Here is a 23805-nt window from a genome sequence, read left to right as displayed (position 1 = left end):
CATTCTGTTGGCTTCTGGGGAGATTTTTTAATAAAAAGAAAAAAATGAACATTCTTTTTGTCTAAAAAAGCAGAATTCTCCTTCCCGTTCTCCCAAAGGAAGTCCAGTGAATTAGCCATGCGCAGCCCCACTAGGATACGAGGGAGATTCTCCTGCCAGTAGCAATGCTTTTTCTCAGTCGGCTGCCAACAGAGTCTAGCAAACAGCCACTGATGGCTGAAAGTGAGAACCCAAGATACACTCTGTCACACAGCAGAAGGTGAAACACCCCTCTCTGACTCTTGGCCACTTGGAGGGTGTTCTCAGCTTTACCACTGCTAAAGCAATATACTTCTGACATTTTTAAAGAAAGAAGTAGGAAAGCAACCTCATAGCAGTCAAACCCCTCTCTTCACTAAGACCACAGGCCATGGTAATCCCCACACTAGGTAAGAGGCGGGGGTGGGTTTGTTTCAAATATGAAGTTACCATGCTCCTTTGAAACATTATAAAATAGACTATTTGAAATGGTTCCTTTGGGGTTTTTTGCTTTTTCTTTTTTCTTTTTTTTTTTTTCCCCATTTTTCTTCCTCGTTTTCAAGACAAGGTTTCTCTGTAGACCAGGCTGGTCTTGAACACACAGAGATCTGCCTGCATCTGCCTCCTGAGTGCTGGGATTAAAGCCGTGTGACACTACCACCTGGGTCCGCGGGTGATTTTTACTTGTAATTAACAAAAGCCTTTGTCTACCTTGCCTTCTGGCTTTACTTGGGGTTTTGAGGACATCATGTTTCTGTGTCTGCTTACATCTTTTACTTCATACAAAAATAAGCTGTTTTTCTTTGGAAATGCAACACTTACGTAGTAACCAGGGTGGGAGCAGACCTTAGTAGATAAACGGAACACAAAAGGAAGAAATCATGTTAGTAAAAGCTGGGAAAATACAAGTTAGGTACAATTTCATGCCTAAAAGTTGAGAACAGGACATCTTAAGACCCCATCACATCCTTCTATCCCAGGCTACTCTGACATCAGTGAGATCTAGTGCCCTGGAGGGTAGAAAAGTAAACCACAAACACTGGGGCTGGAGAGATGGCTAAGTTAAGAACACTGGCTGCTCTTCCTGAGGACCTGGGTTCAGTTCCCAGCAGCCACATGGAGGCTTGATGCCCCTTCTGGCCTTGGTTACCAAGCATGCATATGGTACACGTACATACCTGCAGGCAAGCAAGACACTCATATATAAAAGATTTGTAGAATAAATCTTTGTCAATGTTTTTTTTTTAAAAAAAATAAAACCACAAAAGTAAGAGATTCCATATTCTTAAAACCTTTGTTAGCTGGGCGGTGGTGGCGCATGCCTTTATTCCTAGCACTCAGGAGGCAGAGGCAGGTGAATTCTAAAATAATTCTAAAATTATTCTAAAGTAAATTTATAGGAGTTAGGTGTAATGGCACAAGCCTATAATCCCAGTATGGCAAAAGATGGAGGCAGGAGAATCAGGGGTTCAAAGGCATCCTTGGTAACACAGTGAGTTTGAGATCCTCCTAGGCTACATGGGCTCCTGTCTCAAAAAATTTATGATTATTTAATTTGCTATTAAATTATACTTAATTAAAAATAATTACATTTCACTTGTCATAGCATAAGCAAAGCTAGGTGTGTGTGTATGTGTGTATTCATAAATTATTGCAGATTTACACAAAGCATTTTGGAATATTAGTATTTCCCTCCTTTTCAGATTCTACTTTCCTGAGAATGTAAAATGTTACCCAGAGTTCCAAACTTCCCGGAAGCATCCTGTCTCTGCTTTATCATTCCTTAATGTCTCTCAGTACACTAAACATACATGTTGGCAATTAAAGTTATAATGGTAGATGCAGAAGCTTCTCTACAAAGGTAGTCATTATTTTCCAAATTAACCTTTGAAACAAGTTTCTAGCAATGGTGATCGCTTAAGGTTACAGCCTTGGACTTTGCCATCAGAATCTCATCTCTCTTACCTGTGTGACTTTGGACAAGCTAGATGCCTGTTTTGCACAATGAGGGAAATCAAGTAGCTTTGTTTTGTTTTTAAGAGAGGTAAGGGCAGCTGGAAATCTCGGGTGGGCTGCAGTTGTCTCCAGCTTCCTGGCCTTTCTGGCAGATTAGCCAGTGACGGTCTGCTTCAGCACTGTGAGTCTGGACAAACAGTAATGCTCGTCACCATTAGCGTCAGCAGAACTCGAAGGCTTCACTCCTGTGTTAAACCTGCTGTTTGTCTTGTTTCTTCTCAGAGATAAAGATTTACGAGGATCTCTTCCAAGTCATTTACAGCATAAAGATACGAAGCTGAGCTCTTCACAACTGGAAGGTAATGAAAATCATCCTAAATGTTAGAGCCCAACAACAGCCAGGGCCATGGTGGCGCCTATGAAGATCATCCTAAATGTTAGAACCCAACAACAGCCAGGGCCCTGGTGGCACACGCCTTTAATCCCAGCACTCAGGAGGCAGAGGCAGGCGGATCTCTGCGAGCTTAAGGCTAGCCTGGTCTACAGAGTGAGTTCCAGGACAGAGGATCTTACTCTAATAGCTAAGACTAGCCTGCTCAATATGTAGCCCTGGCTGGTCTAGAACTCATAGCAGTCCTGCCTCAGCCTCCCAAGTGCTAGGATAGAAGGGAAGTGCCATTGCATCCAGCTAGCTCCCATTGGATCGTTCTCTAATGCACACGTGAGATTTCAAGAATCTGTATTCCTATCGTTCAAGAAAGGGGAAGTAGAGGGGAGAAATGAAGTTTTAGCCAGGCGTGATGGTGCACACGGATAACTTAGGAAGCTGGTACTTAGTTCAGAGTCAGCCTACTGTACCTACCAAGGCCCTATCTAAAAATAAAAACTAAACTATTTGCTGGGTTGAAGGATAACTTTCAAATTGACATCTTTCAAGAATTGAAACAGGCTTGGTCAAATATTTTTTAATTTATTTATTTTTTGGTTTTTCAAGACAGGGTTTCTCTGTGTATTGTTCTGGTCATTCTGGAACTCACTCTATAGACTAGGCTGGCCTTGCACTCACAGAGATCCACCTGCCTCTGCCTCCTGGATGCTGGGATCAAAGGCATGGGCCACCACCATTCAGCTAGATCAAATATTCTTATCCAGATAACTTGGAAGTGTGGAAAACAGCAAATTCAAGGTCACATATTAGTCAGCTACTTGAAGAGTATAAATACAACGTGCCAGGACTGGCCAGTGTGGTGACAAGTGTCTGTAATCGCAGCATTAGGGAGGCCTCTAGAGGCAAGAGGACCACAAGTTGAAGGACAGCCAGGTCTACATAGTGTACAAGCCAGTTTTGTTCTTGAAGGACCAAATTAAATTAAAATGGAAATAAAATACCAGGATTTCTTTGAGGCAGAAAAATAATGATGAAGTTTGATACACTGTCTATAGATCATTGGTCCAAACAGAAGACAGATATTTAAGCCAACCGTGTTCCAGGCATAAGAACATCAGACATGTCCCTGCCCTGGATGACTCAAGGCGTGAGAGAAGTACGGAGTGCTAGGGGATTTGGTCTTCTGAGGTGAAGAAGGGAACCTAGCGAGAGCGGAATGACGAATAAGCTAGGGAAGGATCGGAAGGTGAGGGTGTCTGCTATGGAAGCCTGAGGAGTGTGGCAGGGCCAATGGGCAGAGAGAAGAGGAACCGGCCAGCCCCCAGGGGCCGGCCAGCCAGACACGGAGGAAGCAGGAAAGTAGGGTGGACGACAAACACGGCAACACGTACATTAGTAGAAATGGGTTAGTTTGTTAAAGGAAAAAAATAGCTAGAAACAAGCCAAGCTAAGGCTGAGCATTCATAATTATTAGTAAGTCCCCAGGTCATGATTTGGAGGCTGGCGGTCCAGGAAAGCCTGCTATAGCCTGTCTCAAAGGATAAGGTGGAATGTGATAGAGCAGGACGCCTGGGCTCCATGCTCAGAGTGAGCATACCCACACATACACGTGTGCATACACCACACACACACACAAGAAGAGGAGGAAGAGGAAACGGAGAGAAGAGAGGAGAAGCACCTTTGCCTACTGAAGACCTGAGTTCCATCTCCAGGTCCCACATAGTAGAAGGAGAGAACTGACTCCTGCAAGTTGTCACGGGGCCTCCGTGTGCATGCAATGTCGCATACATACATACACACACATGCATGCATACACACTCCCTCTCTTCCACTACTTCTTTGAGCAATTTGAGAAACGAAAGTAAACATATTATGTTTACCCAAAATCTAAAATAAACATCTATGAGTCTATACTGATAGAAATAAATAATGAAAGTAGGACTCTAGGTCAGTGGTAGAGCAGTTGCCTGGCATGTGAGAGGGCCTAGGTTCAACCCCCAGTATTATAAAAAGAGTGGAAATTAAAAAATAATTATCTAACACAAGGTAGAGACTAATGACCAAGAAATGGCAATAAAAGGGAAAATAGATTATATATTTATATAAATATTTATATATATATATACATATATATTTGCTTTGCTTTGTTTTCTTGATGTACAGGGTCTGATGTAGCACAGTCTAGTCTCAAACTCACTGTGCAGTCAAGACTAGCCTTGAACACCTAATCTTCCTGCCCCTGCCCTTGAGTGCTTGGGTTACAGGCAGGCACCACTATGCCTGGCTCTGCATTTTTTTTCTACCAATTACTACTCATTCCACTTGGTTCTACCATTTCTGTTTGATGCTCGTTCAAATCCCAAGAAAAGACAGCATTCTGTCTCTTTTAAAATCTATTATTCATCTTCCTTTCTCTCTCCACGTGTTACAGATCACAATCTTCACCTGGCTATACGACATCTCCTGTCCTGTTAGCACACACATCTCTCCCTCCCCTTCCCCACTCCTATAGCCAGGGCTGACCTAGACATCACTGTTTAGCCTAAGCGGGCCTTGAATCAGCAATCTTCCCACCACAGCTTCCAAGTGCTGGGGTTAGAGACAGAAGTTACCATATCTGACCGTGTCTATTCTTAAATAATTGTCCTAGAGGGGCTGGAGAGATGGCCCAGAGGTTCAGAGCACTGCCTGCTCTTCCAAAGGTCCTGAGTTCAATTCCCAGCAACCACATAGTGGCTCACAACCATCTTTAATGAGGTCTGGTGCCCTCTTCTGGCCTTCAGGCATACACACAGACAGAATATTGTATACATAATAAATAAATAAATATTTTTAAAAATTGTCCTAATATATACCCATTTCCTCAGCCTTCCGAAATGCTTACAACTTCTTCACCAAGGATAAGACTGGCTGTATTGATTCACATGGATTGATGAGCACCTTAGCTAAACTCGGGATGAATCTAAACACGTATGATATCTACAATGAATTAAAATGTGCTGATCTTGACAGTGAGTATTTTGACCTATTATTTTCCCATAATATACTTTTTGTGTATATCTGTGTTATCATTTATCCTATAAGTGCAAGGAATACCTCTTCCTTATCTACCAGAAGTATACTTCTAAACAAAGGTAAGGTTATCTTCTATGACCTACATCTCACTTCCTGTGGTTTCAATTAACTGGGTCAACTGTAATCCAAAAATATTAGTATTTTTCTAAACGCTTTCAAGAGAAAAAGACCACAGTAATGTAACTTTTTACAATAGTATACTGTGGAGCCTGGACGTGGTGACGCACACCTTTAACCCTAGCACTCAGAAGGCAGAGACAGGATGATCTCTATGAGTTCCAGGCCAGCCTGTTCTACATAGTCCCAGGACAGCCAGGACTACATAAAGACACCCTGTCTCAAACATGCATGCACACACACACAGTATATTGTTTTAATTATTTTATTATTGCTAATTTCTAATCTATCAGATAAAGTTTATTGCAAATATGTATATGTGATAAAGCATAGGATATGCAGGGATAGGAATGGTCCACAAATCAACCAAAACAAAACCAGTGTGTGTGCTCTCTCTCACTCTCTCTCTCTCCTTTATATACAAATTGTGCATTTATATAAGCTTTTAGCAATATGTTCTGAGCTGAGATTCCTGTTGCAGGAGACGGTAAGATCAACTTCTCGGACTTTGTAGGGGTGCTGACAGATAAGAAACTCTTCCTCAAGGCTGTGGGTGAGTAGATGTCTCTGGGCAACTCCGCCCACTGCACAGAAAACATGACCCCTTAGGTCTACAGTTAGGAGACATCTAGGATGCAATTCTAGGATCTAGGGAGAGTCTAGGATGTGATTCTTTTTTTCCCTACAAAATAATATCAAACAGACTGATGCCATCAGAATTGCAACTTACATACATCAAGCAGCTACTGGCCTCCTGCAGGAGAGACGTTGCTTTTGTCTCTAATGAGAACACTAAGGAAGTAGCAGGTGCAGAAAGTTTAGCCTTCTTTATATTTTAATTTATTTTTATTTTTCTGTATCTTGCCTTGTATGTCTGTATCAGATCGCCTGGAACTAGAATTGCAGACAGTTGTTAACAGCCAGGTGGATGCTAGGAATCGAACCCAGATGCGTTGGAAGAGTAGTCAGTGTTCTTAATGACTGAGCCATCTCTCTGGCCCCTTATTTTCCCTTTATAGTATTTTAGTTCTTACCCAAGCACATGCACTACTTCCAAAAGCATTCCTTTTTTAAAAAAAATAAATAATGTTTTAGAGCTTGGGTAGCTTACTGTCTCTACACCCGAATGAAGCCTCCGCTCTCAGTGAGAGGCCGGGGTTAGAGAGACGTGCTCACCTGTGGCCATCGATCTGCTCAGACTGGAAGCTGCCCTCAGTCTCTCATGCTCTGTTTCCAGATCTAACAGGCTGCCTTGGAAAAGCCAACCACTCTTCATATCGCATGCTCTCGGATTCCAGATTCCAAACCCCACAAACAGCTTTGAAAACATACCCAAACTTAAGCCACAGCTTGTCCCTAAGATAAAGAAAAATTGGTGCTCTCAAAAACTGTGACAAGTGAGAGTTCCTCTGCAAACTAGAGATATTTATGAATTCCCTTTCATAGAAGAACAAGACAATTCTATTTAACATATTACACGTGCAGATGTTAAAAGTACTGCCGTATTTACTTAGACGTCATTGAACTATGATTGTTCTGTCTACTCAGTAATCAAAATGACCTTTCTCTAAATAGAACATTTCTAATGTTTTGCCATATTTCTAGTCTCTGATTTAATATTGCCACAAATTCTCAGTAAATTTTTAATAGCTGTTTTTCTCAGAAGACATTTTGAAATTTCTCTTTTCTGTTTCCTCTATAGTTCCCGAAAAGAAACTGTGTTTGGATTTAGCTAACAACCCCGGGATCTTATTATTTGAAATCCTATCAAAACTTGTAGAGACTTCATCCCTGCACAGAAAGGATGTAATAGAGCTAGTAAGGTAAGTGGCCATAGGACAGGTGAAGGCAGCTTACGGAGGATGCGTCACCAGCGTCCTACTCCACAGAGCTCAATCTGAAACCCAAGAAAGGGTCGGGGCAAAAGGCTGATAATGTCACAACACTCTCCCCTGGTTCTGAAATCATAAGACTGCATTTACACTATGCTGAAGCTCCACATGGACATAAAACATACAAAAATAAGCTTCAGCTGCCCCGAGATAGAGCTGCTGGTGCACAAGCTAGCCTTTGTCTTTCCTTCTCCTTCCTTTCCTCGCCTACAAAGTGCAGGCGCTAACAACACCCGTGTGAAGGGCACCTGTGGGACGCAGAGTGGCACAGGCGCAGCACTCAGCGTGTCACCCAGCACAGCGCTACTCCTTACACTGTGGAGCAAGTAGAATAAAGAGGACATGCATGTTACTTAATAGAGTCCTCACTAAAAGAGTGCACACAAGCACCCGCATTTTGCAAACAAAAAATCCCGAAAGCAGATCAAATGCTTGCCTAAGAGTGGTGTGCTGATGTTAGCACAGTGTCGTGTGCTCATGGCCTCCTGCACTGTGTCTCACTCCTACTAAGTGGACGGGACACCTTCGCTATCACTGCTTTGTTACTGAAAGTGAATTGTGGTTTTTGTTTATTTGGTTATCTTTTGAGGTTGCTCTTTACCTGCTGAAAAAATTCCAAATTCTGGAAAATAGAGACCCAAGATCCAGGAAGCTGTTAAGACCTTTCCTAGATACAGTGGGGGAAATAATAATCTCCAGGGCATGAAAATACAAGATGACTAGGCAGGGTGGCACACGTCTTTAGCCCAGCACACAGGAGGCAGAGGCAGGTAGATCCCTGAGTTCAAAACTAGCCTGGTCTATATAGCGAGTTCCAGGACAGCAAGGCCGACACAGTGAGACCCTGTCTCCAAAATAAATAAACATATGAAAAGAAAATAAGTATAAGACAAAGGAAAATTCTAAAGAAAAACAAAAACAAAAGAATCAAGGTATGAAGAACGTCCTATTACAGTAGTGCAGACTTCTCTCCAGAAATCTTACAAGCCAAGAGAGAATGGAATGATTTGTTCAAAACATTGAAAGAGAATACTCAGCAATCAGGAATTCTACACCTAGCAAAGCTGCCCTTCAGAAATTAAACAGAAAGAAAGGCTTCCCAAGACAAACACTGCAAGAATGCATTGGGACCCACTTGGTAGAAGGAAATAGCTCCTGCAAGTTGACCTCTGACCTACACACATAAGCACACCAGAGTACATGAGTGCACATGTATACAAATGCATGCACACACACACATTAAATTAATAAATGTGCCGGGTGGTGGTGGTACACACCTTTAATCCCAGCACTTGGAAGGCAGAGGCCAGCAGGTCTCTTAAATTCGAGGCCAGCCTAATCTACAGAGTGTTCCAGGACAGCCAGTGCTGTTACACAGAGAAACCCTGTCTCAAAAAACAAAACAAAACAAATGTAGCAATGTCAAAAATTATGAAAAGAGACCAAGATGGTCCTTATAGAAATGATGAAGGAATCAGTTTAGCCAAAGGAAATAACAGCTGAGGCTGAAGCTCAGCGTATAGAGTACTTGGCTGGCATGTGGAAGGTCACAAGTTCAGTCCCTGCACTGGAAAAGCTGGTCATTAACATTTAAAAAAAAAAAGACTTATAAGAATAGAGATAGCTGTGTAGCTGAGTAGTAGAATGCTAACCTAACGTGCACAGCCACCTGGGTTTGATCTCAGACCATAGGCAAGCATAGTGCTCATGCTGTGATCCCATCACACTGGAATCTGAAGCAGAAGGGACACCATGAGTTCAATGCCAGCCTGGGCTACAAAGTGAGATTCTGCCTCAAAAAAAAAAAAAAAAAAGAAAGAAAGAAAGAAAGAAAAAAAGAAAGAAAGAAAGAAAAAGAAAAGAAAAGAAAAGAAAAAAGAAAACTGCATTTCAAAACCCAAAACAGAGTTGAAGAGATGGCTCAGAAGTTAAGGGCACTGTCTGCTCTTCCAGAGGTCCTGAGTTCAGTTCCCAGCAACCACATGGTGGCTCACAACCATCTATGATGAGATCTGGTGCCCTCTTCTGGCCTGCAGGCATACAATGTAGTCAGAACACTGTATACAGAATAAGTAAATAAATCTTCAAAAAAATAAAACCCAATACAAAGTACTACAGTATATGGCACCTTCTTCAGCGGTGTGGCTACTAGTAAGGAGCCCATGCACTTGTAAATAATCCTTCACCCAAGACCCTGTAAGCAGCCCCCAAAATACACATTGAGTTTTCAAGCCAGAAAGAAAGAAGAAGGTAAGAATGAGGGGAGGGAAGAGAGGAGAGAGAGAAAATGAGAATACAAAGGAAGATAGAGAGGAAGGGAAGTAGTGGGGAGAGAGAGCAAGAATGAGAATACAAAGCATGACAAGAGAGACTGAAGTGGAAAGAGAAAGTAGCTGGGGGACAGGAGAGGACAATGAAGTGAATGTAAGAGAAATATGTATAATGTACAAAAATGCCATAATGAAACCATTACTATTGTGTGATAAACATATGCTAATAAGCCTTAAATAGATTTAAAATAAATATTAATCAACTTCTGTAACTTGTAGTGGTTTTTTTTTTGTCCTAACAATTCTTTATTCCATTTTTGAATTTCTCTTTAAGCTATTTCCGAAAAAAATTCCAGGAAAGCCACTCGGAAATGCCATGGAGTCCGTACGGGAGAAGGGGCTTTAGGCCAGATATATGCACTCCTCCGCGCTCGAGCACTGCTGCCTTTGCCAATTCTGCCAAGATCTCGATAATGAAAGAAAAGGATTTGTATAAGTTCCTTGAAGCACTCAAGCGTAAGAGCCATTTTCCCTCTCCACTGTGATAGAGCGACTTCCAGGCAGCTGGTCAGAAATAGACACCAGAGGCCAAGAACAGGGCCCGGGTCCCACAGGCTTGGAAGCAGAAGTCCTGAGCCCTCAGACACCCGAGTGAAGTCTGCAGGATGGGTGTGCGGTGGGAACGTGAGACTCAGGCAGAGGAGCCGGGGCCACAAGGGGAGCAGATGGAAGTGCACTGGGCTCTGCACGCTTGTCATTCCGGGAACTTTTTACATCATGTATAATGCCGTTTTTGGTTTTGTCTTTTTAGGGTGTGATCTCCCTACAGGTAGCCCGTACTCAAAAATACCTGTCTTTCCCTTGTTCCCTGATGTGGACGGGGTGGTGATGGGAAAGCCATTCAAAGACATACAGAAGCTAGAGATGCTGAAGAAAAAGGAACCTCTGAGTTTCTTCGAGGACTATTTTTTCCATAAAAGAGATTGGAAAGCACAGGTAGGTTTAGTCTGTCATACTAGCTAATTTAAATACTCCATCTCTAAGAACCTAACTCAAGGCTAAAAGCATGTTTTCTTTACAGATAATGCGCAGTGTCTTGGGAGGTTGTAGCTATTGTTTTGAAATGTTGGTTTGGTTTGGGGTTGGGATTTTTAGAGACAAGGTCCATTGTACCCTGACTGACTCAAATTTCTAAGGAGCCAACAGGAAATTATCTATTGAATATATACTTTAGAGGCTGGAGAGGTGATTCTGTGGTTAAGAGCACTTACTGTTCTGCCATACTCTTTGTTTGTTTGGTTGGTTGGTTGGTAGGTTTGATTTTTTGACACCAGGTTTCTCTGTATAACAGACCTGGTTGTCCTGGAACTCACTCTGTAGACCAGGCTGGCCTCGAACTCACAGAGATCTGCCTGCCTCTGCCTCCTGAGTGCTGTAATTAAAAGTCATACTCATTTCTTAATACTATTCTTACAAAGGACCTGACTTTGGTTCCCAGCACCTACATACATCAAGTGACTCATAGCTGTAATTCCAGCTCCAGAGGATCTGATGCCTCTGAACTCCACAGACATCTGCACTCAAGTGTACATAACCACACACACACAATTAAACATAATTTTAAAAATATATCTTAATAACATACCTCCCTAATTTTTCCATAACATATATTGGAATCTATTTTTATACCTCAGTTATCATATTTACATTATTATATATAAAGAAAGATATATTACATTATCATTTATGCACACAACATCATATGTACATTTATAAATAGGATAATGTACCATATTTAATGTCGATATATGTTAATATATAGCTGTATAGTGTATATAGCTGTGGAGATGGCTCAGCGAGCCAAGGGCCGCACAAGCATGAGGACCTGAGTCCAGATCCCCAACACCCATGTGAAAGCTGTCCTGGGGCACATTCCTACAACCACGTGCTGAGACAAGCAGGCCCTGGGACCAGCCTGTCTAGCTGAAAACTCCAGTGAGAGAGCCTGTCTTAAAACATACAGTGATATCCAAAAATGTCCTCAAAAGCAAGCAAAATGCCCATGCTTCAAAAAGCAAGACAACCAGACAGATCTTTATAAGTTCAAGATCAATCTGGTCTACCTAGTGAGACCCTCTCTTTCTCAAGAGAGAACTTAAAGCCCTAACACCAAGCTTATAAAATGACAGAGAGATAGGAAGGTCACATGGAGGTGCTTAGACCAGACTGCTAGGGACAGGGTTTAGCCTGACAATTCAGGATGAGATGTGGATGCCTAGAACTTAATCTAAAATAATAAGATTTAGATTTAATTTTAAATTTAAAACCTCTGGAAAAAAATCAGAATCTGTGAGAGGAAAGGTACTGCTTGGTACAAGGCCCAAGTTCACCTGCTGGGAGCCCTCAGTGGAGAAGAAAGTCTCCCTTGGGAATGTGAAACCTGAGATTTGAGAAAACCTGGGTACACAGATGGGACTCACAGTTCCCATACTGGATACAGTCTCCAAACTGTGCACTTACCCTAAAAGTCAGTTTCAAGCTTAGAAAAGTCTACAAAACACAAATATAAACATATCCAAATCCTGAGCTACTCATTTCACACCATAAAAACAAAACAAAACCTTCCCTCCTCCCACTCCCTCCACATACCTTATCCTCCACCTTCTCCAATTCTAAGAGGGGGCAAGGCACGCTGCCCTGTGGAAAGTCCAAGGCCCTCCCTACTACATCTAGGTTGGACAAGGTGTACTGCATGTCTACAATAGAATTTCATGTCAGGGATGGTGATGCCTCTGGAAGTTCCTTTATTGTACTGGATTGTTTTGGTTATCCTAGGTTTTTTGTTTTTCCATATAAAGTTGATTATTCTTGTTTCAAAGGTCTGTGAAGAATTGTGTTGGGATTTTGATGGGTATTGCATTGAATCTATGGATTTCTTTTGGCAGGATTGCCATTTTTATTATGTTGATCCTATCTATCCAAGACCATAGGAGGTCTTTCCATTTTCTGGTATCTTCTTCAATTTCTTTCTTCAAAGGCTTAAAGTTCTTGTCGAATAAGTCTTTCACTTCTTTGGTTAGTGCTACCCCAAGATATTTTATGTTATTTGTGGCTAATGTAAAGGGTAATGTTTCTCTAATTTCTTTCTCAGCTTCTTTATCATTTGTATATAGGAGGGCTACTGATTTTTTTTTTTTAGTTGATCTTGTATCCTGTCACATCACTGAAGGTATTTTCCGCTGTAGGAGTTCCCTAGTAGAGTTTTTGGGGTTACTTATGTATACTATCATATTATCTGCAAATAACAGAAGTGCCACTTGGAGTGTTAACAGTGAAGAAAGAGCTGGAGACAGAATGCCAAGTTAGCAGTGAGAGTCTGGAGACGAGGCAATCAGCATGTCCAAGCAAGCAGTATGGTTACCAGACTTCCTCGAGCATTGTTCAACAGCCCAGCAACCAGAGGAACAAATGTTGCTTCCTTCAGGAAGTCTGGAAACAAAAAAAGCTACACTCTTTGGAGGGCACCTTGCTCGAATAGCTTGGGAATTCTAGGTCAGGATGGAGTTGGCTTCTCTCCACCCCCCTCACCCACTCCTCCCATCAGTGTTTGTTTTATGAGCAGATTTCTTTGTTATTATTACAGTGGATTTGCTAAATACCTGTGGACACGTGCACCCTGCTGGGTGCTCCGGTGCAGCCAACAGTTTAGCAACAACCTTACAAATCATATACAAATCCTCTTGTAACAAATTTCTGACCAAGGGGTGGTGGCACACGCCTTTAATCCCAGCTCTGGAGAGGCAGAGGCAGACGGATCGCCAAGAGTTCCAGCCCTGTCTGGTCTACAGAACGAGTTCCAGGACAGCCAGCGTGGTTACACAGAGAAACTCTGTCTTGAGAAACTAGAAAAAAAGTCTTGTTTTGTTTTTGTGAAACACTCACACTGTAGCCCAGGCTAGCCTGGAACTCTTTTCAGTTTTCTGTAGTTTCCCAAGGACTGGCATTACAAGTATGAACCATTATGCCCAACTTCCTACTAATACTTTCCCCCTCATTGTTACGTCTTTTTATAATTAATGTCTAAAGTTAGCATACCAAGTAATGGGTTTCCTACGGCATTTTTCACACGTCTTTGTTGTCTAATTCAAGCTAAAATGTTTCACTGATCTTTTTGCACATATAAAGGCCGCGTCTGTGAAGCCCGTCAGGTCCGCCTCAGGCTATTCAGATGACATCCTAGCCATCGACCACCTCTTCAAGAAGAAGCAGCACTGGACCGTGTCCGATGCGGCGACCCTCAAACAGCACGTGAGTATCAGGTGCCACCCCAGACTGCGCTGTCAAAGGTCTCCAGAAATAAACGAAAATCTCCCCTTTATGGTGAGACAAGATGAGCTGCGCCACTCCCGGAACTCCTGGGAGCTAGCGTTCTTTGAGGGGTTCGGGAAAGAGGAGAGGAGAAGACAGAATGCAAGGGCTGAAGGTGTGGTTTCTACAAGGGAACGGAAGCATCGAGAGCGTGCTGATTAGCGTCCAATGCAGACGCGGGGAGGGTGTGGAGTAAATACATTCAGTCCTTCTCTGTGGAGTTGTTAGCTGCTAACCAGGTGGAAGGGTGCATTCTGGAGCCTCGCTGCCTATGCCTTAACGTGCGTGTGCCAGCGTGTGAGCATGCGTGTGCCGGAGATCAGCCTCAGCTGTTCTATTCCTTGGGTATCTTTGGCTTTTTTTTCTTTTTTTGACAATCGTCATGCTCCCAATGCCCCTCCCCCCAGGTTTCTACCCACACAGTCTATCTGCCCACAGCGCCCACTCATACCCTCATTCATCCACATTCTACCCTGTGTATCTATGAGTTCTGAGATTCGGAGACACCACAGAGAGAAAAGCACAGCTCCTACTCTAAGAAAGCTTGGGGTGAGGGTAAGGTTGCGGAGAAGAAAGGGTTCGGTGGCAGTGCGCTGGGATGTGTGGAACTTCAGAACACAAAGCCGTGACCAGCTGACTCCTGTCTCTCCACTAATACATCAACACACAAACAGATGGAGGCTGCCTGTGGCCAGAGACCTCCAGCACCAACACCAGCTGCTCCATAGGCCAAGAAGCGCGAGAAGATCCTGAGTTTAGCCTCCCTATAACTCAGCTATAAGAGAACAGCAAGGATCTCTGTGTCAGAGGAAGGACGCTAGGGTGACCATGCAGGCTGCTTAGATCTACCTTCTTTGTTTAGCAGTAGCCACCTATGCACTAATAACTAATTTGCCCGAGCCTAGACTTCTTTTTTGTACACTGACCTTACCTCAGTCACCATCTGACAAACATCCGCCACCCCCCGGGATGCTAGGTTTCATAACACATCACGCTCAACATGCCCCATGCTCCATCATATCTCCTACATCAGCCTGGCTCTCCCCTGAGGATGCTGTATCTCAGCTGTTGATGCCACCATCTCCTCATTCACTGAAGTCAGAAGCCAAGGGGGCACTCTTAACATTGTTTGTTTTATTTTTTTTCTTATTCCTTACCTCCACCAGTCACCAAATCTAGTCCAACTCATTCTGGGGTGTTTTCCAAGTCTGTTCCCTTCTCTCTACCCCTGTTCTCTCGGCCTGAGTTGAGTCCTTCCATAAGACTTGCCTGGACAACAGGCTCTAACCTGGAGTCCTCAGTTCTGCAGCTTTCCCTGCCCTCAGCCACTAACGATCGAACATGAAGATGCAAACATGCCCTTGTCCTGCTTAGAGGTAAATGCTTGGGCTGAAGGTAGACCTCAGTGGTAGCGCTCCTGCCTAGCACGGACAAAGCCCTAGGTTTCACTCCCAGGAAGGATGCATGCAGGACATTCTTCTGGGTAGTATCCCAGGGATGAAAGCAAGAGAATTACAATGGAAGAGCAGCCTGTGCTACATAGGAAGTCCCAGGCCAGCCTGGCCTACTGAGACCTCTCCTCCAGTAATGGTAGAGTCTTCTGCTCTACACAACTGAGGGGCTCATCTCACTTCCCTCAGACAGCCCCCACCCCATGAAGGGCTCTGCTGCATCCTCTAACCGTCTCTGCTCTGACTTTCACCCTGACACTCTGCCAGCACCACGATCGTCCAGCTCTCCTACCAAGTCCAGGGTGCGTATTGTCTTCCAGCATTCGTTGATGTGGCCTCTTCATCCTGGGACTTCTTCCCATCACCTCTCGATGCCTCAATCTTAAAACCCTTAAGGATTTGCTCAGCTCAGCATCTTCTCCCAGCTGACTCTCCCTGTCTTAGGCTGAATCTGGTACTTATATCACCTAAGTTAACCCCATGTTTCTCTCCTGGGAACTCACTTTGTAGACCAGGCTGGCCTCAAATTCACAGAGATCCGCCTGCCTCTGTCTCCTGAGTGCTGGGATCAAAGGTGTGTGCCACCACTCCCTAGCTTTCAAGTGACACATTTTGATTCCCACCAACTCCTAGCTCCTGAGTCCCATGCTGCCCCATCTGTCGTCCCTGATTTTTACATGGATGACTCTCAAGCCACCAATAACTATGGTTTATAAATCAAAGATAGTTAAAGTAACTCCACTCAGTTAATGTCTGCCCTCTCGATGCAGGTAAAGAGAGCCACAGATGCCTATAACTTAGGAATTGCCCTCGAGCACCGGAAAGAAATGCTGAATCTTTGGAGAAAGATCCGAGGGGATTTGATTGGGATTGAGACCAACAACGAGTCCTTCTACAACACCTTCTCCACGTACACATGGTCCTGGAACGTCTGCCAGGAGCTGCTTTCAGCTAAGGACTTGCGGCTGCACGACAGCTACGTGAACAAAAGCTCCTCCAGCAATTCTGGGTTTTCTTCCCCATCAGACCTCAGCGAGTATGACTTGGAGACAGGACGGAAAAGGAAACGGAAAGGTTTCAGAGGGTTTCGGCAATGAAATGTCTACATTTTCTAAACAACGCTTAGAAAACTGCTTTCCAAACTTATCAAAATTATGGTTTCTTGCTTTTATCGACTACATTCTTAGCAGGTGGAAATTTTGACATCTTTTGGATTCTCTCCAGTAAAAACCTTTAAATCATAGGATGGCTTCTCTCCCCATGGTTTCTCTGCCCCAAATCTTTGCTACTTAAAAGTAGTTCCTCTATTATTAGAGCCAGTTGCCCTCTGCTACTCCCACTCAGCTCAAAACAGCCAAGACAGCATCAGGAAGGGGGAAAAGGAGGCCTAGGTTCCTAAGGGCCCTCCATGCAATAAGCATCTGAGTTTGGGGTGACTGTAAAGGAGATGGGGTTTTTGAATGTTTGTGGAAGACTCCAGATTCAGAGGACAGCAACTGTGGGGTATAGAACCAGCACACCCTCTGCCCCCAACGAAAGAACCCCATGACATTTAGGAATTCCTAAGGCACACCTTTCACTTGGATTGCTCCTGCAAATAACTGAGCTCATATATTACATTAAAAATGCACATAGCTGGGCAGTGGTGGCACACGCCTTAAATCCCAGCATTCAGAAGGCAGGGGCAGTTGGATCTCTTGAGTTCAAGGCCAGCCTGATCTGCAGAGTGAGTTCCAGGACAGTCAAGGCTACAGAGAGAAACCCTGTCTCAAGAAAAATAAAAAGCAAACACATAACTATATTGCAAATTTGTGGCGGTATCATGATATTTTGTATTGTGCATGTGTGTGAGCTGTACATGCACGTGTGTGAGTTGACCAGGTAGTGTTAAGCACGCTGGTGTGTGCAGAGCCTAGAGGGGATGTCAAGGCATCTTCTGAAATCCACTTCTCCATTTTGCTTTCTGGGTCTTTCACTGAGCCTGGAGCTCAACATTTCTGCTAGACTCCAGAATCTGCCTGTCACTGTCTCTGCCTCCATGCTAAAAGCCACCGCACTCAAATGTCTGCATGATGCCAAGGCTTGGAAGTCAGGTCCTCATGCTTAGACAGCAAACATTTTACCTGCTGAGCCATCTCTTCATGCTGGGGGGTCATGACTTTTATGGTAATAAAACTTAACTGTATAGAACTTATTTAAAATTTATTTAAAAATATTTAAGTGGGGAGGCTGGAGAAGTGGCTCAATGGTTAACAGATGTTCTTCAGAGGACCTGGGTTCAATTCCCAGCACCCACATGGCAGCTCACAAATGTCTTTAACTCCCAAGATCTGACACCCTCATATAGACATACATACAGGCAAAACACCAATGCACATAAAATAAAAATTAAAAAATTATTAAAAATATTTGTGTATCCTTATTCTTCTTGGTTCCATTTTTGTAGTTCTTCCAGCATTCTGTGGGTTTTGACAGTTTATCCAAGGGAGGCACATAACTTTGGGATTCTGCAAACACTAAATTCTGCATTAACCTTTTGATTTATTATCAGGATGGCAAAAATGTTTTATTTGCTCTGCAGATTCTCCCCCTCCCCCCTGGGGTGAGAGCTACCCTCAGGCTTAATAAATAGGCAACGACAGCCTTGGATTTCCTGATCCTCTTGTCTTCAATTCCTGAATGCCCGGAGTGTGGAGATTACAAGCGTACTCCACCATGCCTGGTTTATGTGGCGTTGGGTATCAAAACCAGGGTGTCATGCATGCTGAGCAAGCACCATCTGAAATCTTGTTCATTCATATTGATCCTCTTTCCCTCCCCCTACCCCCTGTCCATCTGTAGCCCTGGCTGACCTGGGACTAACTCTCTTGATCACACTAGAGAAGAATTTGCAGCATTCCTCATGTGTCTGACCCCCAAGAACTTGTGGCCCCTTTATTAACTATGACTGTAGTGTCTACTGACTTGTCAGGGTCGATACTGGCCTCTAGGCTCTCTCCGTTCCTGCTTTCAAGCCCCCTTTTTTTCTCCTTCCCATTTAACTCTGAAACTCTTTCCCCTTGGCAGTTTGGAATAAACGTTTTCCTTTTCACCCATGAAACAGCTCCTTTGGTTTCTTTACTGAGCCTATTTTCATTCATAGTGTACTGTAAAAGCATTGGTAAAGTTACTAGCCTCTCTATGGACTGTATCTATCATTAAAAGTTTTATTTTGACACTAGAAGAGATTCAAATAAAAAAGGGGAGTTTAAGACTGGGTTTCTCTGTGTAACCCAAGCAGTTCAGGAACTTGCTCTATAAAACGGGCTGGTCTTAAACTCAGAGATCTGCCTGCCTCTGCCTCCCAAGATCTGGAATTAAAGGTGTATGCACCATTGCCTGGCCAAAATCATTATTTTTAAATTAACTCTAACAGGGATATAACATAAAATCCTAGTCTTATGAAAGCTACTAACTTACTGTGAATTGTTAAGACTAATTATGAAATACAAACTAATGGTTAGTCACCTTATAAATGATCAAATTCCTCTAACCAGAGGGTAAGATTAGTAGCTTTGAGAAAATATTTTTATATAACTGTGTCTAGGAATATAGAATGTGGATGCCAAGTTAGAAGCTAGGCATAGTGGTGCAGTCCAGTAATCCCCACGCTTTGGAAGTGGAGACAAAAAGATATAGTTCAGGATCATGCTACAATGTGACAAATCCAGGACTAACCTAGGCTACATAAAGTCCTGTCTGCAGAGACAGCACCCAGAATATTACAATTACTGCAGTGTTTCTTTGGATCAGTGAGATAACAAGATACTTTTAAATACCTCCGATGGGGAAATGTAAACTGCACAGGAATCCCATCTCCCGGTTACAGTGTTACACACTACTCTGCTGTGATACTTACAGGGACAGACATCTCATTCACTCACCAAGGTGCTGAATTGCATGCCTTCTATGATCTAGATCTGTAGCAGATAGAATTCCTGACTTCCACGGGCTTAGTAACAGATCTAACTATAGCCAGTGGCTCAGCAATGCCTGGTGGTGACTTTTTCAGGACAGATGAGAACAAACCTCTGTTCAGCCCAGACGGGAAAATGACCAAAGGTATCCAAATCTAGTCTAATGAAACGGTGAATTTACTGGAGCTACTTATAGGAGTGTGAGAGAGGAATTGCAGACGCATGCTGACTAAGCAATTGCATCCCTGAAAAGCCCACCCAGCATGGGTAAGGACACACAAAAGCTACATCCTAGAGCTCCCCGCCCAACTTTCAGGCAGCCTTACCAGAGATGACTCCTCTCTCCTAGGGGCTGTTTGGGGTTATAACCCACGAGAAGTGTTTTCTGTTTCCTAAGCTTCCTGTGTCTTAGCAGCTTCCTTCCTCCCTCCAGGAAGGAAACTTCCACTTCAGAGAAAATAATTACATCAGTGCCATTTCTAGAAATTAATACTAAAGAAATAATCATGAATATACCAAATTAAATTACAAAGATTTTATTATGTTGAATTAGGGTCTCATTGTGTTGCCCAGGCTAGCCTTTCATTCCAGGTTCAAGCAATCATCCTACTTTAGTTTCTTTCTTTCTTTTTTTTTTTTTTTTTCTTTTTCAAGACAGGGTTTCTCTGTGGTTTTGGAGCCTGTCCTGGAACTAGCTCTTGTAGACCAGGCTGGTCTCGAACTCACAGAGATCAGCCTGCCTCTGCCTCCCAAGTGCTGGGATTAAAGGCGTGCGCCACCACCGCCTGGTCCTACTTTGGTTTCTTGAGCAGATGTACTTATAAAATTTTGCCTGAAGACCAGAGAGTAAAACAGCCCCAATGGTCAGCCTTACAGACCAGGCAGTGGTAATACACACCCTTAATTCCAGTAGCCACACTAGTTGCCATAGAAACCATGCCTTTAATCCCAGTGGTGCATGCCTTTAATTCCAGTTGTAGAGAGGATTATAAAACGGGAGGAGACAGCTCTCAAACAGTTTCATTCTGAGATTCCTGGAGGCAGGATCACTATTTCAGACTGAGACAGAGGGAAGAGACAGTGGCTGCCTATTTTGAGTCTCTGACCTTCAGGTTGAACCCCAATTTCTCAATTCTTTTTATTTCTTGTGCTTCACAGATCCACCTGCCTCTGCTTCCCAAGAATAGGGATTGAAGGCCACCACATGTGCCATCACACCTGGCTATACTTATCTTTTAATAAGGAAAAATGAAGATGAATCCAGGAATAGTAACACATGCCCAACACTTACGAGGCAAATGACAGAAATCTCAAGTCTGTGGTGGAGGAGTGGGAGGAAAGGAGGAAGGGGGAACTGTGGTTGATATGTAAAATGAATAAAAATTTTTAAATAAAAAAAAATCTCAAGTCTCAGGCCACACAGTGTAGTAAGAAGGCTGCTTATTTGTCCTAGAACTGAAATAATCACACAGAAACCATATTAGTTAAATTACTGCCTGGCCCATTAGCTCTAGCTTCTTATTGGCTGATTCGTACATATTAATTTAACCCATTTCTATTAATCTGTGTATTGCCACATGACTGTGGTTTACTGGCTAAAGTTCCGTCCAACTCCGGCGGGGCTACATGGCTTCTCTCTGACTCTGTCTCCTTTCTCCCAGCATTCAGCTTAGCTTTCCCGTCTAGCTCTGCTCCTCTATAGCTCTGCTATAGGCTCAAAGAAGTTCCTTTATTTACCAATGGTATTCAAGCATACAGAGGGAAATCCCACATCAACACAGGGCTATAGCAAGGCTTGTCTTAAAAAGACACTATTTAAACAAAGGGTGTGATGGTTTGAATAAGAATGGTCCCCTTAGGCTCATATTTGAACACTTGGTCTTCAGGAAGTGTCACTACTTGAGAGAAATTAGGATAAATGACCTTGTTTGGAGTAGGTGTGGTCTTGTTGGAGGAAGTGTGTCTGTCACTAGGGGTGGGTCTTGGGGTTTCAAATGCTCAAGCTTTTAAAAACTCTTCCTGCTACCTGCCAATCGGGATGTAGAATTCAACAACTGCTTCTCCAGCACCATGTCTGCCTGCATGCCACCATTTTCCCCGTCATGATGAGAATGAACTAAACCTCTGAAATTGTAAGCAAGCCCCAGTTAAATGCTTTCTCTTATAAGAGTTGCCATGGTCATAGTGTCTCTTCACAGCAATGGAACATTGACTAAAACAACAGGCCTGGCAAGATGGCTCAGCAGGTAAAGGCACTTACTGCCAAGCCTGGCAGCCTGAATTCAATCCCCAGAATCTACACAGTGGAAGGAGAAAAGCAGCTCCTATAGGGTGTCTTCTGCCCTCCACACAAGCGTTGTGGTGCACTGGCACCCACACCAATGTGCATCATACACATGCACAAACAAAATAAACACGTGTGGCTGGAGAGACGGCTCAGCGGTTAAGAGCACTGACTGCTCTTCCAGAGGACCTGAGTTCAATTCCCAGCAACCATGTGGTGGCTCACAAGCACCTGTAATGAGATCTGGTGCCATCTTCTGGCCTGCAGTAACACATGCAGGCAGAATACTGTATACATAATAAATACAAATCTTTAAAATAATAATTTTTTTAAAAAATTAGAGTGCTAAAACAAACAAACAAATAAACAGGGCTGGGGCAGTAACTCAGTGGAAAACACTTGCTAGCATACAAGAAACCTTAAAAAAGAAAAGCCAGTTGTGGTGGCACACACCTTTAATCTCAACGCTCAGGAGGCTGGCAGCAGAGGCAGGTGGATTTCTGGGAGTTGAAGGCCAGCCTGATCTACACAATCAGTTCCAAGACAGTCAGAGTTGCATAGTGTTTGGATTAAGGCTTCACCCCAGCCCCTGACATCCATATACCCAAAGAGTCTGGGATGTTTGGTTGAAAGCATCACCCCGCCCCTGGCATCCTTATATCCAAAGAGTTTGGAAGGTTTGGGTGGAAGCTCCATCCTGAGCAAACCTCCCCTGAGAGTTGCCTCAGTCCAGACTCCACCTCCAAATAAGCCAGCCAAACGGTGACCCCTCCCCAGAGATGCTCAAGACCACTCCCACAGGGTATTTAAACTGCCTTCCAGAGAATAAGCGTGATTTTCCCCTCTTCCTTCTCTGTCTCCTCTCTGGAGGTTGGAATGCCACCCGGGAGTGCTGATATCCATTAAACCTGGGCTTTTTCTAATTTGCTTTGACTTGGTCTGATTCAGATTATTGCGTCAGCGGAGAGGTTTATTGGGGTACAGAAAGTTTTCACATAGTAACACTCTCTCGAAAAAACGAAAAAGAGAAAAAACAGGAAAAACAAAAAGTTGTTAAATCTTCAGCAGCTCAAAGGCTGTTGATGGTCTGTGAGACACCAGGACCATTTCCTGGAAGCTCTTATTCCACACGTCATGCCCCAGGGCCCAGAATTCACTGCCTGAAGCTGGGGGCAGAGGAAGCATGGAATGATTGACTGCCCTGTCCAGGGTAACTCAGGGCAGTCTCCTTTAGTCCTATGTCTTTACAAGCATTGGATGCATCCACTGAGTAAGAGTGTTCTTTGCTCTCCACTCAGGAGAGTTGGTGAGATGGCTCAGTGGGTAAAGGTACTTCCACCAAGCCTGACGAGTTTAATCCCCAGAACTCACATGCTGGTAGGAGAAAGAACAACCCCCAGCTAGCTGTTCTCTGATCTCTCTCCTCTCTCTCTCTCTCTCTCTCTCTCTCTCTCTCTCTCTCTCTCTCTCTCTCCCTCTCTCTCTCTCTCTCTCTCTCTCTCTCTCCCTCTCTCTCTCTCTCTCTCTCCCTCTCTCTCTCTCCCTCCCTCATGAAATACATGTTCGTGGCTGTCTTTTTTATTCTCATGTCTTTGTCTTCATGCAGGGAGGGCTTGGAGCTTGTTCCCATGTCTGTGATGGGAAAATGCAGTCTAGAAACCGCTGTGGAATACCAGTGGGCTATGTCTACACTTCACTCCTACAACCTCCTTCCTTTACTCCAAGTAGTCAGCCCTTGAAGTCTCCTTGACCAACTTTATGTTGACAGCATACTTTCTAGTAGATTCTTTTAAGGGTCAATTTGCTCCTGTCTGCATGTACGACATGAAGTGCAAGTAAGGCTACCTAGGAAAACAAAGGAGACTAATGGGAGTGACGAGGACCAAGAAAAGGGAGGGGGAAGGATATGGGAGAACATGTCCAACCTACAACACATACCAAACTTTAAGATAAATTATAAGAACCAGTTTCCTTGCATATAGTGGCTCACTCCTGTAATCGTAGCAATTGAGAAACTAAAGTAAGATCAT

At 43.5% G+C, this 23805-nt stretch overlaps 1 protein-coding gene across 6 annotated transcripts in view; it reads left to right on the top strand.

The window, feature by feature from the left end:
• Positions 1 to 17720, top strand: part of Efcab3 (EF-hand calcium binding domain 3) — a 46951-nt gene extending 29231 nt beyond the window's left edge. For all 6 annotated transcript variants that reach the window (XM_050120439.1, XM_050120437.1, XM_050120436.1 and 3 more), the window contains 8 exons: positions 2257 to 2333; positions 5230 to 5373; positions 6036 to 6107; positions 7257 to 7377; positions 10051 to 10232; positions 10528 to 10712; positions 13902 to 14024; positions 16306 to 17720. In XM_050120439.1, coding sequence (XP_049976396.1) covers positions 2257 to 2333; positions 5230 to 5373; positions 6036 to 6107; positions 7257 to 7377; positions 10051 to 10232; positions 10528 to 10712; positions 13902 to 14024; positions 16306 to 16632 — 1231 coding nt within the window. In that variant the 3' untranslated portion in view covers positions 16633 to 17720. The remainder of the gene's footprint in view (positions 1 to 2256; positions 2334 to 5229; positions 5374 to 6035; positions 6108 to 7256; positions 7378 to 10050; positions 10233 to 10527; positions 10713 to 13901; positions 14025 to 16305) is intronic.
• Positions 17721 to 23805: the final 6085 nt, after the last annotated feature.

The sequence above is a fragment of the Alexandromys fortis genome, unplaced genomic scaffold (assembly GCF_014885135.2).
Source record: "Alexandromys fortis isolate MF-2015 unplaced genomic scaffold, M_Fortis_MF-2015_v1.1 scaffold_174, whole genome shotgun sequence".
Taxonomy (NCBI): domain Eukaryota; kingdom Metazoa; phylum Chordata; class Mammalia; order Rodentia; family Cricetidae; genus Alexandromys; species Alexandromys fortis.
This window is presented reverse-complemented; position numbering and strand designations above follow the sequence as displayed.